This window comes from Scatophagus argus, chromosome 13 (assembly GCF_020382885.2).
Source record: "Scatophagus argus isolate fScaArg1 chromosome 13, fScaArg1.pri, whole genome shotgun sequence".
Classification (NCBI taxonomy): Eukaryota; Metazoa; Chordata; class Actinopteri; family Scatophagidae; genus Scatophagus; species Scatophagus argus.
Window position 1 is genome coordinate 20,549,144 of NC_058505.1, and position 16,402 is coordinate 20,565,545.

The window sequence follows — 16,402 nt, forward strand, 5'->3', positions numbered from 1 at the left end:
GTAATTTGTCTGTATTTTCAGGCCAGGTCATAAAGCCTGGAAGAGCATTATTAGAATATAACTGATATTTTTAACATGTGAACATACACAGAAGAAATGTGGTTCTGTTCCACTATCCTGGGGGCTAGTTGGAACAGAAATGTTCCTCTGGATTCAGTGATTCAGTGTTGTCACACTTGTTCTGTTGGTAATTTAGAATTTTTGCTGACATTCAGTCACTTTCCATCAGAAACACTTTGAATTAGGAACCTGTAAGGTCATACTTGTCCCATTTGTCTCTCAAGACGTGTGTTTCTTCACATACTTTAGATATGCTGAGCAAGCAGTGCTGACAATGCATTTTTGTTTTTGCATGAGTAAAAGAAATCAGATTTAGAAATTGTAAAAATCATCAAGCAGTGTCCTGTTCTTTGCAATTTTTGTATTTTGCAAGTCCTACATGTAAATGTAAGCATCCCACAAATGAGTCATCTGTATACCATTCATCACCTTAAAGCACTGATGTTTTACCTGAATATTTTGGGGAAAATTCAGACCATTGCAGCAGGTCAAATGATGATTCATTTATTTGCAGTACAGTACAACATCAGATACAGTGTTCTTCAGAGATGTGCCCTCAGGTCACATAACTTGAAACTGAGTCAGACTCAGGTCACAAATGTGATGATTTTAGACTGCAGTGAAAATAGTGCTCTTCAAAAATTACAATCAGTGATGGAGAAGCTTCTTACTTTATTTGACAGTTGAGGTTGCACATGACAAATTGAACAGTCCATTACGAGTTTTTCAGTACCGTAAAATCAAAGTTGACTTGACTTGGATTTGCGGATACTTAGTTGAGCGCAGAGCGCATCTGTAGCTCCTTCAGAGTGGCTCGCAACTCAGGGTCTCTGGTCAGACACATATACACCAAGATCTTGACCTCTGGGAAACGAGAAAAAATGGGATGAAAGGTTTTAGTGGAAAGTGATCCAGTGAAAAAAGATGAAAGATCTGGTGTTGTCCGTGTGTTTCTCACCATTGGACAGTGCTCTGTCGAACTGAACGTGGTTGGTCATGAAGCTCATGGTGGTAAAGGTCCTATGTCCACACAGCAATGTATAAAATAGCGCTCCAAGCTGCCAGACAGTGGTGGGACAGGCCCTGTATTTCTCACAGTCAAACCACTCGGGAGGGAAGTATGCACGGGTACCTAGTACACACATCAGCAGAGCAATGGAGGGAAAAGACAGGAAGGGATGATGAGAATCTTTGTTTAAACATGAAAATCATTATTTCAGAGATTGGCAAATGACTGAAGAGCACAAGCCAGATATCATACCACAAAAAGTAGTGAAAGGCGTCTCAGTGGAGAAGCTGCCACAGCCGAAGTCGATGATACGCACTTTGGGTTCTCCACCGTTCAACTGCACCAGGACGTTCTGTAACTTTATGTCCCGGTGAAAGACACCCTTTGAGTGCATGTCGATGGCTGCGTCCACCAGCTGTCTCAGGATCATCTGAGAGAGACAGAATGAGAAGAGAAGGTCAGGAAAAATGTATCTCTTGAACAACACAATGAAAAATATGGCAGCAATGTAAGTTCTGTATTAGTTGTCTTTACGAACTTTGATCTTCTTGTAAAGACCCAGTTAAACAAACATTTAATAAATAAATGGATAAAATTCTCATTAAGAAAATCATTTCATTTGAATGGAATCACTGAAATCAGTGGATTGCTGCTCTTGTAGTGTTTAAACCAAATCAAACGAGCTGATGGCAGGTGTGCAGAAAAAAATGTTTAGTGGACACTCATGACGTTTTATCAAGTCTGGAGTTTGGCAGCACACACACACACACACACACACCCATACAGAAATATTCTCCGCCCAGCGTCCATACCTTTGCCTCATGTTCATCCAGGTAACCTCCGCGAGATTTTAGGTAGCTAAGGAGGTCCATGCAGTTCTCCGGTCTTTCCATGATCAGTATTATCTCGTGGCCCAGATCATACCAGTCCAGAAGAGACACAGCAGTGGATTGTCCAATGGATCCTGGTAGACCTGTGGCTTTCAGCATGAGCGCCACCTCCAGAACGATGTTGAACACCTTCCCATTGCATTTCTAAAGAAAAAAAAATGCTTACATGCCAATGACTTGTAATAAATTCCAACACCGAATGTTTCAGACACAGAGATAAAACATGTGCAGCTCATTCACAGTATAGCAAAGACACATTTAACGTTCACATTTTGTTTTAAATACGTCAGCTGGTGTTCATCATCTGATCAAATTACTTACAACTTTTTCTAATCTCACAGCCCTGATGGGAATGTGCTTGATGGCAACCTGCAAGACAGAAATTCAAATGGTTTAGTTTGTGTGTAAACCCACCATGACATCACACATTGGTTTGCAGAGCGCAATCTTGGTTAGCCAAAGAGAAGTGACCAATTACACATGTAGGTGTACAGGTCCTCCCCGCCACACACACACACACACACACACACACACACACACACACACACTCTGCTATATTATCATCTGGCATAAAAAAGTGATGCACAGAGAAACAAAGCTCAGTGTGGGAACACCTGCTCCTCAGAGTCAAATGTAAATTAAGTTTAGTCACGTCATTAAAAGTTACTGCGACTGAACAAATTTAAAAACTGTTTAAGCAGGAGGAGGAGGATGAGCTAAAACTCAAGCTAGCTTGGGCTGAAAGCAGGCAAGCTAACCACAGAGTGTGACCCTTTTTGCAGAGGTACCACAGAGATACAACTCAGTGTAAAAGTAAGTGTGATTATGCGAGACGAGTGTGTTCCTCACTCAGAGTCTGTCTGGCACACGGCAGAAGAAGCACAGAGAAGCTGACTAGTGCGGCTCCCCGAAGCTCATTGAGTCAATGGAGAGCCAGAATCAAAGAAAGAAAGCATCTCCTGCATTTCATGTCATTTTGTATTTTCCCCAGAAATGAATTAGTTTTAATTAGCAGTTAGTGGATGTCTGGCTAGTGAAAGCAGATTTAACCAAAACCCAGACATTAAGGGACAAAACTACACTTTATCGTCTATTTCAGGTAAATGGGACTACAGCTTACATACTGAGCATGTTGTATTGATAAGACCTGGACCTTGCAATTGAGACCATGAAGCCATGAAGTAATACAGTAATTCATCAAGTAAGCAGCATGGTCCTTTTCTCTTAAGATTACATACAGATGGACTTTTGTCATCAAGTGGAGTGTGCCCATTTTTTAGACTGGGAAACTCAGCTCAGCACGTACAGTACACTGTCTATAGCTGATACATCCTGAGGATCAGTGAATGTTGCAGTGTGTGTGAGCGTGTGTTTGTAAGACTTACTGGTTGATGGTCTGCTTTACGGAAGCCAGCGCGCACTGAGCCGAAGCCTCCCTTGCCGATCGGATCCAACTCGCAGTACTTGTTCACGAAATCAGCTGAAAACACACAGACAGACATTTTCTTCTGAATTCTTTACTTATTTTCTTTACTTACTTTTCACATGAATACTTTCACTCCTATTGTTGTTCTGTCATTTTGTTCCCCACTGTCTGCTTACCTCTGCTTGCGTTTAGTGAGGAGGCCAACTCAAAGATTCTCTCCTCCTCGGATGAGGCGTTGCTGGTGTTGTAGGTGATGTCTCCTTCTGCTGATGAAGAGGAGGATTCAGTATCACTGAGCAGAGGGAACCAGGACACCCCGCTGTCACTACGACTGGTTTTCTTCTCAGGTGCCTCATCATCGTCGCTGGCCTTTCTCTTGTTTGTTTCTGTTTTGGGCTCCACCACAGCTATTACACTGGGGTCAGAGTTGGAGCTGTTTCTGATGCTACACCTTCTCTTCTTTTCAGGTGGCCTTACTGACACATCACTGTGTTCAGAAGGGTTGGTGAGGTTACTGCACCTCATCCTTTTGTCGGGCATCCTGCCATCATCACTAGCCCTCCTCTTTCTCACGCTGACATCCTCGTGAACATTGCTACAGTTGTCACCTGTCCTGGGTGACCCCGCAACAACACTCATCTCACGATCTGCCTGCATGTTGTTCTCTAAAATGAGAAATAATCTGTTTTGACTGCAGTACGTTTTAAAAATAAAGCAGCGACTTAAACATGAACTGCGATGGTCATGTACTCAGACTGACTCAACATAAGGATCATAGAATAAACTTCATTTGTGATGGATGTGACAGATTACGTCAGTATTGGCCAGAAAGGAAATAAGCATATTATGGATTTAATTCAAACCCCATTCACCTACTTGGACAGATAGATGAATTTAAAGATCTCATGTCTGAAAAGGTTTGTACTTTGAACAAAACCAAAAGAAACTCTCTGCTACAAAAACAGACCTTATATTGAAACTTATCTGAGAAGTAAGCCTACAAGGTTTTGCCTAAAATGACGCTGGTGTCACACTGGACTACAAAGACCAACTAAAGATTAAAGATTAAAGTGACATATTTTGTCATTGGAGGGAACTCACTCCAACGAAATTTGTTCTCTGCATTTATCCCACCCAAGTGACATGCACACACACACAGCAAACCCGGGGCAGTGGGCGACCACGTGCAGCGCCCGGGGAGCAGTGGGGATTAGGTACCTTGCTCAAGGGTACCTCAGCCATGGACACCGGGACGGGGAATCGAACCAGCGATCCACTGGTTACGGGTCCGACACCCTAACCGCTGATCCACGATTGCCCGAAGACTACAGACTATGAGCTGTAACTGGAAACACTTTGCACCTACCTGAATCTGTTCTGGAGGTCAGATTCATCAAAATGTTGGGTGAACTCAGGAGAAATCGTCGAATTAATGGAAGTTTCAGACGAGTTGTACTGTAAACACGTGCAGATAACCTGGAGAGTGTGTACTGATACCGAGTGAATCTCAGATCTGTTGGAGAGCACACTGTTCTGTTCAGAATGTGATGACACATCAAAGTCAGATGAAAGGTAAAGAACCAAGAGTGTGCAAACTAGCATTCTGAAGTTCCATCACACAAGATTTTTTTTTTTAAACTATTTAACTATTTGACTTTATATATATATATAATATTATATTCATAGATATTTTTCAGAGGTCAGGTGATTAATTCAGTCCCACACAGACTGTGCCATCTTTCTCCCCCCACCACAGTAATGATTAACCTCAGTTACCTGCTGTTATCCACCACACTCACTGGTCCTCTCATGATGACAGACATTTCATATTTAAAGTGTACAGTGGTGTTAGTCACGACAAAGCAGTAAATCAGATAAATGAAATATTATTTTCTGATTATTTCATGTATTTGTGTTCTACAGCACAAATAAACCACATTGCTGTGTTTTAAGTGAATTCACACACCAATCAGACACACAGACCTGCAGCTCTTTATACAGCCATGAGACAGATAGGGCCTATAGCCTACAGTCTGACCTCACACCCTGCACACTGTTACTGGCTGGGGGCTACTGGCTGATGTCTATGCCTAATCATATTTTGACATAATTCTAATACTGTTGGAAATATATCCAGACATATGATGCTGGCATTGTGGATTTGCATATTATAGTAGCAGTACTGGACTAGCCATCGGAGCACAGGGAGAGTTCTCAGTGGCTGAATGCAACATGTTTTCAATAGAAATCAAGCTATAGTTTACAGACACGCACACACACACACACACACAAACACATCTGATGTTTTCATCTCTTCAGACGAACAGAAGACTGCTGATTTATGCTAAGTCGAAGTCCGCGTCTAAGTTACCACTGCACTACACTGTCCTATTTAGTTAAGATCCATTTGCCAAGACAAACAAATAAAATAAAACTAAAACTAAAAACTGCGGACATGAATGTGCTATAGACTCCCATTATTCCATGTTGAACAATAACCAGGATACAAATGCAAGAGAAAATTCACATAGGAATTCAGAGTTGGTAAGCAGGCATCCAGAAAGCCAACTCAATCACAATTTCCCAGAGTGGAAGGGGAAGTCTTCAGATTGATTGTTTCTTTCCTGGTCAACAATCCAGAGCCTGAAGATATATAATATCTATAATCATATAAGGGGCGGCACGGTGGTGCAGTGGTTAGCACTGTCGCCTCATAGCAAGAGGGTTCCAGGTTCGAATCCCGGTCTGGGCCCTTCTATGTGGAGTTTGCATGTTCTCCCTGTGCCTGCGTGGGTTTTCTCCGGGTACTCCGGCTTCCTCCCACAATACCAAAAACATGCACATTAGGTTAACTGGCTACTCTAACTTGCCCCTAGGTGTGAGTGTGAGAGTGTGTGGTTGTCTGTCTTTGTGTGTGTTGGCCCTGCGATTGACTGGCGACCAGTCCAGGGTGAACCCCGCCTCTCGCCCGTAGTCAGCTGGGATAGGCTCCAGCTCCCCCGCGACCCTGATGGATAAGCGGTATAGAAAATGGATGGATTGATAATCATATAAGGGAGAAGACTCAAATCCACACACAAACATAAAACACAAGAGTGAGGACGATTCAGGCCTCGTTTGGACCTGCCTGTCCTGCTCAAGAGAGCAGCGGTGGTCAAGTGAGCTATACAGCAAATGAAGAAAGGGAGGAACATGAACGACAGAGAAATAAAGTTATCCTCTGATTGTTTCACAACAGTTACATTTTAAAGAAGAAGCAAACACACTTTACTTGATTTGTATGCACACACAGACGTGCAGCTCTGTATACATGAAAGGGAGGGTTACAAACAACACAGCACAGCAGTTGTGTGAAAGATGGTGAGCAGACTAGGACAGTCATACTAGATCAAGATGTTAAGGACAGTCAAGAACTAAGAACTCTAAGTTGAAGAAGACGTCAGAAGATCTGTCATGCCTGGTGGTTTTCTGTCATGCCTGGTGTTTTTGTTATGCTTTGTCTTTTGATTTCTGTCCATGTGTCATGTTCCATGTTGTCTTGTGCTTCCATGTATTATGTTAAAGGTTTTTGTCATGTCCTGTTTTATTTTGAAAAGCGTCACTTCCCCTGTGTGTCCTGTTTTCTTGTAGCTTTGCTTTAGTTTTCTTGATTGCTTTCTCCCTCCTGATGTGTGTCACCTGTGTCTCGTTACCATGTCTATTTAGTCCTTGTCTTCCCAGTCACCTTTGTCCAAGCGTTGAATGTCTTTTGTATCATGCCAGGAGCTTTTTTGCCTTGTTCTTCCATGCCATGCCAGGAGTTTTTGTCCCACAGTTAGTTTCCGAGTCATAGTAAGTGTGAGCTTGTTTAAGTTAGGTTTTGTTTTCTAAATAAAGACTATTGTTTTTTGGACCTCCACTACGCCTGCCTGCTCCTTTAGACTCTGCATCGGGGTTCAGTATTTTTCTGCGTCAGCAACGCCGACACTTCTTGACAAGATCATGTCAGGCTACAAGAGAATTAGCCTCTTTGTCTGGATGAAGTGAAGTGCACTGGTTTGTTTAACCTGTATTTTGATTGTGATGCTGCTTGCAAACTGCCTGAGCTACAAGTGAACTGAATTTAGTCAGCAGTAGTCAAAAGAATAAATGCATTCATGTTATAATCTACATGCAATATGTCATAGTTGTGCACACAGAACTGTACTAACATTGGTCTGGTTTAATACTGAAGGGTTTGCAAATAGATAAACTTGTGGTGAGTGGGGTGTGAGGATTAATATCTGTGCTTCTGTGATGTGAGGAAAGAGAAAAGAATTACAAGACAAGAGTTTTCATCTCTCGGCCCCATTCCGGGCAAGGCGCAGTTTCAAGCTGTCAAGAAATGAACCTGGAATATTCCTTTTGAACGGCTCTCTTCTCATGTATCTGCGATGTGGCCTAACTTAAACACACTGCACAGCTTCCCTGGAGAGATGAGGGGATGGAAGGAGGAAACAGAAGAGGGGCTGATGGGAGCAGAGGACAGGCAGTGACGCAGTCTGTGTATGAGACAGCTTCTCCTCACTCTTCCTCTCCATGAACCTGATGAAGATGACGGATTAACAGCCACGCCCCCTGGTTTGAGTCACTGAGAGCTGCTGCATCCATCCATCCATTATCTATCAGTGCTTATCCTTTGCAGCATATCCCAGCTGACACTGGGCGAGAGGCGGGGTACCGACTCCACGCAGAAAGCTTCCAACCCGAGACCTCCTTGCTGTGAGGTGATAGCATGGTGCTGCCTGAGCTGATGCAGACGTTAAGAAAAACAGATCATAAGCAGCTCATTGCAACTGCAATTATAACAGGCCTTGGTTCATTTTCAGTTAATCAGTCCAGGGGGCTGATTTGAATTTGTATTGAGCCTTTATTTGATCTGTTTTGCTGTGAACTGTTATGAATTAGTGTGTATGGTGTGTGTTGTCCCATATGCCGGTGACAAAGATCTTTATATTGTATGTAAATCTTATGGAGAAAGAAGTAATCTGAATCTGAAAGCCACCTGACGTTTCTTAGAACTTTCACATCCTTAGACATCTTTTAAACATAAATTAAAGTCGAATCAAACACTTTGCAAACCCTTTTCAGCCTTTACACACAAAGATATTAAATGTTCAAAACAATAAACCAATATTTTTTTTCCAGACTTTTATTTATTTATTTTCTTGTACGTGCACATTCATTCTGAATTTGACGTGTACAACATCTTTATAAAGTTGGGACACGTTACCCTTTTCAACAACACTCTGTAAATGGAACTGAAGACACTAATTGCTGAGGTTTGGAAAGTCAAATTACTTCCCAGTTTTCCCTGATATATTGTCCATTGTGATATTTTGCTCTTCATAATGTGCCACACATTTTCAGTGGGAGACAGGTTCACAATGAAGGCAGGCCTGTCTTAAAGCTATGCAGTAGAATGTGTCTCTGCACTGTCCTGCTGGAATAAGCAGGGACATCTCTGAGGAAGAAATTATCTGGGTGGTAGCATATGTTTCTCTGAAACTTGTATGTTCCTTTCAGCATTAAAGCGATGTTATATGGAAATGATTATTTTGTGAAATTTTGCACAGCCAAAGTTTTGTTGTAAATACAGATTCCTGGTTTCCGTAATAAAACTGTCAGATTAGGCTTGTTTTCAAATGACACAGATGAAACATCTAGCAAATGCTGTAACACAAGGCCTGACTTAGCAAGCCGATTAATATTACTTATGAATCAATCAATCAGTCATCAGCAATCAATCCATCGCAGCATCTGCTTTGCTGCCTTTTATTTTGCAGAACTCTCAGCAATAACTAAAAGTCAATCTGAGATTTACTCTTATTTTTCCACTGTCGCTCTGTCTTTCTCTCTTCTTAGCTTTTCAGTGTCCTCCTGGACTTCTTCACCTCTGTCACAATGGCCTGAATGCATTCTTTGTGATGTTTCTTTTTCTCTGCTGTTTCCCTCAGGTCTGTCTTGCAGAAGAGATCTTGATCTCAGTGAGAGTACCTGATGCAAAGTAAGCGTCCTGCTCTGTGCTTACCTGCTTGTTGGGACATTTGCCTGACTTGGATTTTCTTTGCTTGCCTGCCTTTTCCACTTATTTTGTTTGCCTCTTTTTTGCTCTCAGACACTGTAAATATGTTTTAACTCAACCTGCCTGCTTGGGAGTTGTGCTCTTGTGCTCTTGAGTGTGTACCACTGCGATGTACAGATTCATAAAGAGAAGAGACATCAATAGGTGCTGAAAAAATCCTGGCCAAGAGGATCAAGAGTGTTAAGGTGAACGCTGAAATGAGCACTGATCAAATAAGTTTGCAGTTTTATGGTAAAGAAAGAATTTAGGTCTACAATCAGCTGCCGCTAGGATAAGATGAATGTTCTGTAAATGTGAACAGATAGACATTTGCCATTGGAAGCATGCCTTTGTTGTTGTCTGTTTGTGTGTGTGTGTGTGTGTGTGTACTGTAGACAGTATGTGATATTTGAGAGATTACAAACAAACCCACCAAATCAAATGGGAGCCATAATCCCAGATAATCCTATAGAAACCTCTGCCTCTCCAACAGTCAGTCAGTCATCTGGCTAGCTAGCTTCACCAGCCTGCAGCTCAGACAGCCATGCAGCAAGTCAACTCTCCAGCCACACTGTCCTCATGTCCAACACCAAGCTACTGTTATTGTCACAACAGCCAAAAGAAAACAAGGCAGGTAAACTAAAGGGGCAAAAAGGTAATGCATGGCGCTTATGGAACTTCAGTTGTAGCAGTGTTTCTAACTTGTGTCTTGTGCTATGCGGTATGCATTTTAACACTGAGTTTTATGTATTTTAAAGGTACCCTTAGCAACAGGCTTTCTAAATTAGCTTAGCTATGTATTCTGTGGTGTGTGGCATTTGTTCATGCTGTGTGCAAATTAACAATAAACGCAGAGTGTTTAGTTTAATACCTCTTGGAACGCGACATCAGACTGATGATATTCCAACAATTTTAAGGGAAATTCTTTCTGTAAATCACCACTAACTTTTGATTTTTGTTTGTTGTGGTTTGGGTTTGAGCATGTCTGTAATCCCGTGGGGCTGGCATGGTGGGATCCAAGTTCAGGTTCAGGTCTGGCCCCTTCTGTGTGGAGTTTGCATGTTCTCCCTGTGCCTGTGAGAGTTTACTCCAGATACTCCGGCTTTCTCCCACAGTCTCAATAACATGCACATTGGGTTAACTGGCTACTCTACTTTGCCCCTAGAGTGAGTTTGTGTGATTGTTTTTAGGTGAAGCATGAGAAGATCCAGATCCAGATCCATTTTCTGCTCTAAACATAATCACAAAAGCGTTTCTTATACTTCCAACAGAGTGTACTATCCTGACAACAACACCTCCTTTTGCACTGCTTTTACATTACCACAGCTGCTACTTAGGGTTCAGTTGTCTATTGTATTTGCACTTCAGGTTAGTGGTGTGTTACCTCTGTTATTTGCATATATTGTACATTCACCAATTAGCCACAACATTAACACCACTGACAGGTGAGGCTAATAATATTAATTATCTATTTACAATGCAATGTAATGAATTAATTAATAATTAATTTTGTGATAGCTTGTGCTGAGGTGATTTTTTTTAATTTCCATATTAAATGCTTTGGACGAGACCCTCCAAAGGCTAAGTGATTATAGATGATGGATGGATGATTTGGTCGGTATTGGTCTTTTAACCTTTTAATCTTGGGCCCATGGATGTACTTATTTTCATTTGTAGCATTTACTCATTTGATTGAAAGCAATGTGCTTTACAAATCCAGCAATAAACCAAGTTTTATGTTTACGGCAGCACGTGAAGGCAACAGCAGCCCTGACGCCTGCAAGATTCAGGGAAAAAGGGCTCTTTTTTTTTTGCTTCCGGTTCCTGATTGGTTGAGCCGACTGAGGAGGGGGCGTGCCTTGTGCCTGAGTCCTGGCACCAGTCTGCTCTGCAAGCAGTGAAAGGTGGAGAGATTTTCACCATCACAGACTGACTGTCACACTCACGTAAACACGTACACACTCAGCGGAAGAAACGGGACACATCGAAACGGTGAGTAGAATAACCTATTTCACAGTTTATATCTGACTTATGATGTGTCATCGTGTGGTTGTCGTTGTTTACTGTGTCCTCGCGCTGCGCCCTACTCTCGCGCCTTACTAAATGAATGATGAAATTCATGTCATATTTATAGCGTTATTTAGGTCTCACGCTGCAGTGGCATGGATATGGGCCTATATTTAGCTATCATATGGCGGACTTGCAATTTGACATTGATGTGCACGGTGTTTCCCATCACAATGGCAGAGGAGAGTGGGCGTGTGAGGGGATCTCTGTCTCCTGTAGAGGTCCGTGGATTCGTGTCTCTTTGTTATGGTGGTGCCGCAGTCGGGATGGTACACCCCTCCTGCTGAAAAACCACTAGGCTCTAGTACTCCGAAAATCATTTTCCAGCACGGGCTCACAGTGCTCATCACTCATCAGTGATGGGGGTATAGTGGACTCATTGCATCCCATAGCGTTTCAGACTATACCCTTTTAACCTTAACATTCCCATGTGGGATTACAGCAACCTAGAAACTATGAATTTTAGAGTTATTTTCCCACTTATCTGAAATATCTACAAGAGGAGCATCTTTTTTGTCCAAGGCAGGCGGGTGCAGCTCCAGAGCGGTCAAGGCCTTGTTATATAAAGGTTTTTTTTTTTACTGAGGTTACTGAGCCTATACAGTTTAGGAAGACTCTGTCATGTTCTATAGGGAGTAAGCTTGTTGTTATACAATAATACCCCCCCCCACCCAACCCAACCCAACCCCCCACACACAGCTATGTTACACACACGCTGCATCCTATGTGTCTATGTGGATTAGTACACATTGTTCCATCTATGCTCATGTTTTTCTGTTTCTTGCTGTTTCTGGTTTCAGTCTGTTTCACCTGTCAAACTGCTGTGTTTGAACACAGCAAACGCATTGTAAACTCATGAACGAATGGGACGGAGTGGGAACATCTTCTTTCTCGCCTCACATTTCCCTTTAAGCAGAAGTGCTTCTAAAGTTTTAAGTCAGCATCACTGTGTGTGTTCTGTATCTGCTTGTTGCAGCACATGATATTTAAACCCAACAGACAGGGCTGCACCTCTACATTATTATTCTGGCTTCTCGTGCATCCTCTTAGACAGAAATGGAGCCTGACGCGTTTGGTGTCTTCGGAAAGTTTGTGGTCAAGACAAGAATTAGAAGGAATTTTGTGTTTGTCAGGGCACGATGCTTGGTGTCGATTGGCCTGCTGGTGCCTCCTGCGGGGTTGAAGAGTTCACGTCGTTTTTCTGGCTCTCTTTGTTTGTGCAGGCTTTCTGCCTACCTGTCGCCTTGTTGCAGTCTGTCCTCGTGTCTGTCACTCATCTGTCACACTGTGTTTGATCAAAAGATCCTCTCGAGTTTTAATTATTTATTTTTTGACATAACTTGCAGGCATAGAGTAGGCGTAATCTCTAACAGACATTTGGAAATCAAAATGGCACATCTGGTCATGTATGAAAAACAATATTCTATGCATTTTTATGTTAAAATGCAATAATGCAATTCATTCTTTATCTAACATTTATATCCTCTTATTTTTGGGGAGATGGTAAGAGGTAGTAGAACTGGTTGGCAACTGATGGGTGTGATGCTGGTTCAAATCCCTTGCTACTCTGAAACTCATTTCCAAGTGTCTTCAAGACTGTACTCACTGCTATTGTCCACAAGTTATGTGTACAGGGAGAATCGTCTCTTTGCACCACAGAAGAGCTGTGACGAATTAGTATTTTCATTGTTGATTCATTCGCTGATTATCTTCTCAGTTATCATAAATGATAAACATCTGAAAATGGAGAAATTGCTTAAAATTTAATACTTTAAGAGCCATGAACATTCAACCTACTGCAAGCGGCAAATCCTCGCGTCTGAGAAGCGAACCAGAGAACGTTTGGTACGTTTTCTTCTAAAATGTGATGCATATAATGCTGATGCTTATGAAGTTGTTGCATAAATAAGATTTCCTTTGAGTGGAGAAAACACGTCCCTGCAAGATTCAAAGTCTTTCAACTTTGGTGAAAATTTTGTGCTTATCCTGAGGTTTTATGAATCCACTTTATGGGGATAACACCGAAAAAATATCCAACAAAAGGAAAAAAACATCAAACTTGTACCTGTAGCAGAAGCACCTGGTTGAGTACGAGGTGAATGAAACACGTCACAGTTTCGAAACCAGAAGTATTTTTTCAATATTTTGTCATATCATCAAGAATATCATTATTGCAGAAATACCCTGAAATATTGTTGAATATTGAATTATTATTTTAGGGCCATATTGTCCACCCCTACTCCACACACACATACACACACACACACACACACACTTGATTAATGTACGATTTCAAAATAAAAGTCAGCTCTTTAAGATGACCATGTACAGCTGAGGCAAAGTTTAAAGTGATGTGGTGAATATATGAATATGAAGTGACCAGTGCACTGGATAGTGGGAGCAGCTTCACTGGAACATCCGTAACATAACATGGCATTTTCCATTCCTCGCAGAGGCTGTCATGACTGATTAACTAATGGCTTTGGGAAACTGAATGCACTTTCGGCAGTTCTGTTTGCAGAGACGTACAAATTCTGACAGAGAGAGTAAGAATATAAGCACTCATATAACACTCATATCTTGAGTGTGTTACTACGTATGATGAAATCAGCAAAAAAGACAGGCTGATGATGCCTAAGACCAGGTGTGTTGCACCTACAGGGGCTAGTGGTGTTCTTCACAGAAGCATGGCTGAAGAAGCCTCTTTGAATGTGGGATTCATCCCTCAAGCTCGTTTCGCAGGGAGGAAATCCCGCAGCATGTACTCGGTTTGCGCCAGGGCCAAGGCTGTACCCTCTGTGACCAGTAGTGGTCACAGATGTTTGCTAAAGCCTCCAGCCCGTAGTTCTTCAATGTGCTGTCAGCAGCTGGAAAGCAAAACACGCTGAGCATGGCGTCAAGGTCAGCAATAATGCTCCCGAGAGATTTACGTTGATGATGTGCACTACTCCGTGCGCAAAACTGAAAAGGTCTGCGATGCCACTGAACTTGCTGTCTTGTAAAGCCTCACTGAATTTGCAGTGCTCACATGGCGCTCTTAGAACCCCCCCCCCCCTTGCACTTTCAAAATCACTGTTCCACCTGTGCCTATGACTGTAAGCAGGAAGCTATGTGGATTATAAGAGATGTTCTAATGCATGGTCGTTGTGATGATGATGCCATAATTTCTGCTTTAGGGATTGGTGGGATTACAAGCAATCCCTCCCAGATTACCAGCCAGGCAAACAAGAAGTCAGGCAAACGGTCATCAGACCAGGTATACCAACATCTTCAGTCAATTTTCCAGCCTTTCAGAGAGACGTAGGTTTGAGTCAGTCTTGACAGTCAAGCAGTCACCCAGCTGGCCAAGTAATTGCAATGTCAGGTATAATCAGCTGCTTTTACAGGAAATGGGCAGGCTCTCCCCTCATTCACTAAGTCAACAAGTCGGCCAGGCAGACACAGTACAGTCGATATACACTGCAGTAGTGGTTTAGCTTGCTATGTTCCCCCAGTTGGCTAAAATGTCAATGAATTCAGCTTTTAAGCTTCAGTCAGAAAATTGCTGTTAACAAGGAAAGCATCAATGCCAGATAACGAATTCGCAGTGGGACAACTTTTCATTGACACAATATTGTTCTTTTTCCCTCTGAGTCTGTGAACATTGTGAAGTTGGCCTCTCGCTGGGCTGATCTGTTGCATCGGTTACTCTTGAGAATCTCCCGAAAGACCTGCAGCAGACTTAATGTACAGTAGGAATTTTTATTCATTATTGATGACTGTAGAGAATTATGTAAGCTGTCTGTTTGAAGCCAATTTTTATTGCCACAGTGGGATTCGCAGGCCTGAAATCCCTGCAAACATTTATTATGACTGAACAAAACATGAAAGCAACGTTCTACCGCTCTGTGGAGGCATCATCGTGCAGACCGTCGGGCTACCAGCTAAAGTCTGTCTATTGTAGTGTGTTGTTTTCATTGCTTCTAAAATCTGTATGCAGTGTTTCCGTTGATTCAAGAGAGCTAACTGGTGAGGAGGTGGGCATGTTATTTATACTACTCGAGCTTGAACCGTTTTCGGTTGAGGTTACCACGGTGATCTTGCCTGGTTAACAGTGAATCACCTTTGTGTCAATGAAAGGCCCGTGTTAAACTCACTCAATAACACACTAATGTTGCTTTGTGAGCCAAACCCTGGCATTAACGGGAACCTGCTCACCGACTGAAGCCAAAAGACAAAGCAGTGTTTCAATGAGGGGTCCAGGCTTTAACGGCACTGCTTTAAAAAGGCACATTACTCAGGAATACACCTTCGACTTGAGCTTTTGTTGTTAGATGCGTCAGATCCTTACTGTAAGTAAACAGAAATGGATATGCACCACCATGACTGTCTGAGAGGAGGTTAGGAATTGGTTTTGAATATGTTTTTTTTTGTTTTTGAAATATGTGCTTCATTTCATTTGTACACTTTTTTTGTATTATATGAAGATAATCACAAAGTATGGACAAGGAGAGCTTGCATACTGTCTCACAGAAGCTGATCCACAAACTACTGTAACTGAATGAAATGCCTTCAGAATGCCTTTTGTCTGTATTGTTGGACTCATTAGATCAGAGGATTGCAACATTTTTGGACCCCTTAAAACAAGGACATACTTCCTTGAGACACCTTGTTGCATATGTCCCAAGGGTAGAGCTGGAATGATTAGCTATCAATCAGTTAGCTAATTGAAAGAAAATTGTGTCAGTTATTTTGATAATCAAAAAAAAAAGTCAAACATTTAGTGTTTCCTGCTTCTTAAATGTAAAGATTTGCTGCTTTTTGACATCTCTGATAGCAAAGGAAGGGGGTAATGGACTGTTGGTTGGGCAAATCAAACAATTAGAAGA

General features: G+C 42.1%; 1 protein-coding gene across 1 annotated transcript; it reads right to left on the reverse strand.

The window, feature by feature from the left end:
- Positions 1-420: 420 nt before the first annotated feature.
- Positions 421-4,771, reverse strand: LOC124069049 (serine/threonine-protein kinase pim-2-like). Its single transcript, XM_046407760.1, has 8 exons — positions 4,752-4,771; positions 3,562-4,050; positions 3,345-3,439; positions 2,281-2,328; positions 1,882-2,103; positions 1,322-1,499; positions 1,019-1,192; positions 421-924 (listed from the first exon to the last, which is right to left on the reverse strand). Exons 2-8 carry the CDS (start codon positions 4,040-4,042, stop codon positions 833-835), a joined length of 1,290 nt encoding a protein of 429 aa, XP_046263716.1. The 5' UTR covers positions 4,043-4,050; positions 4,752-4,771; the 3' UTR covers positions 421-832.
- Between the last annotated feature and the right edge of the window lie 11,631 nt (positions 4,772-16,402).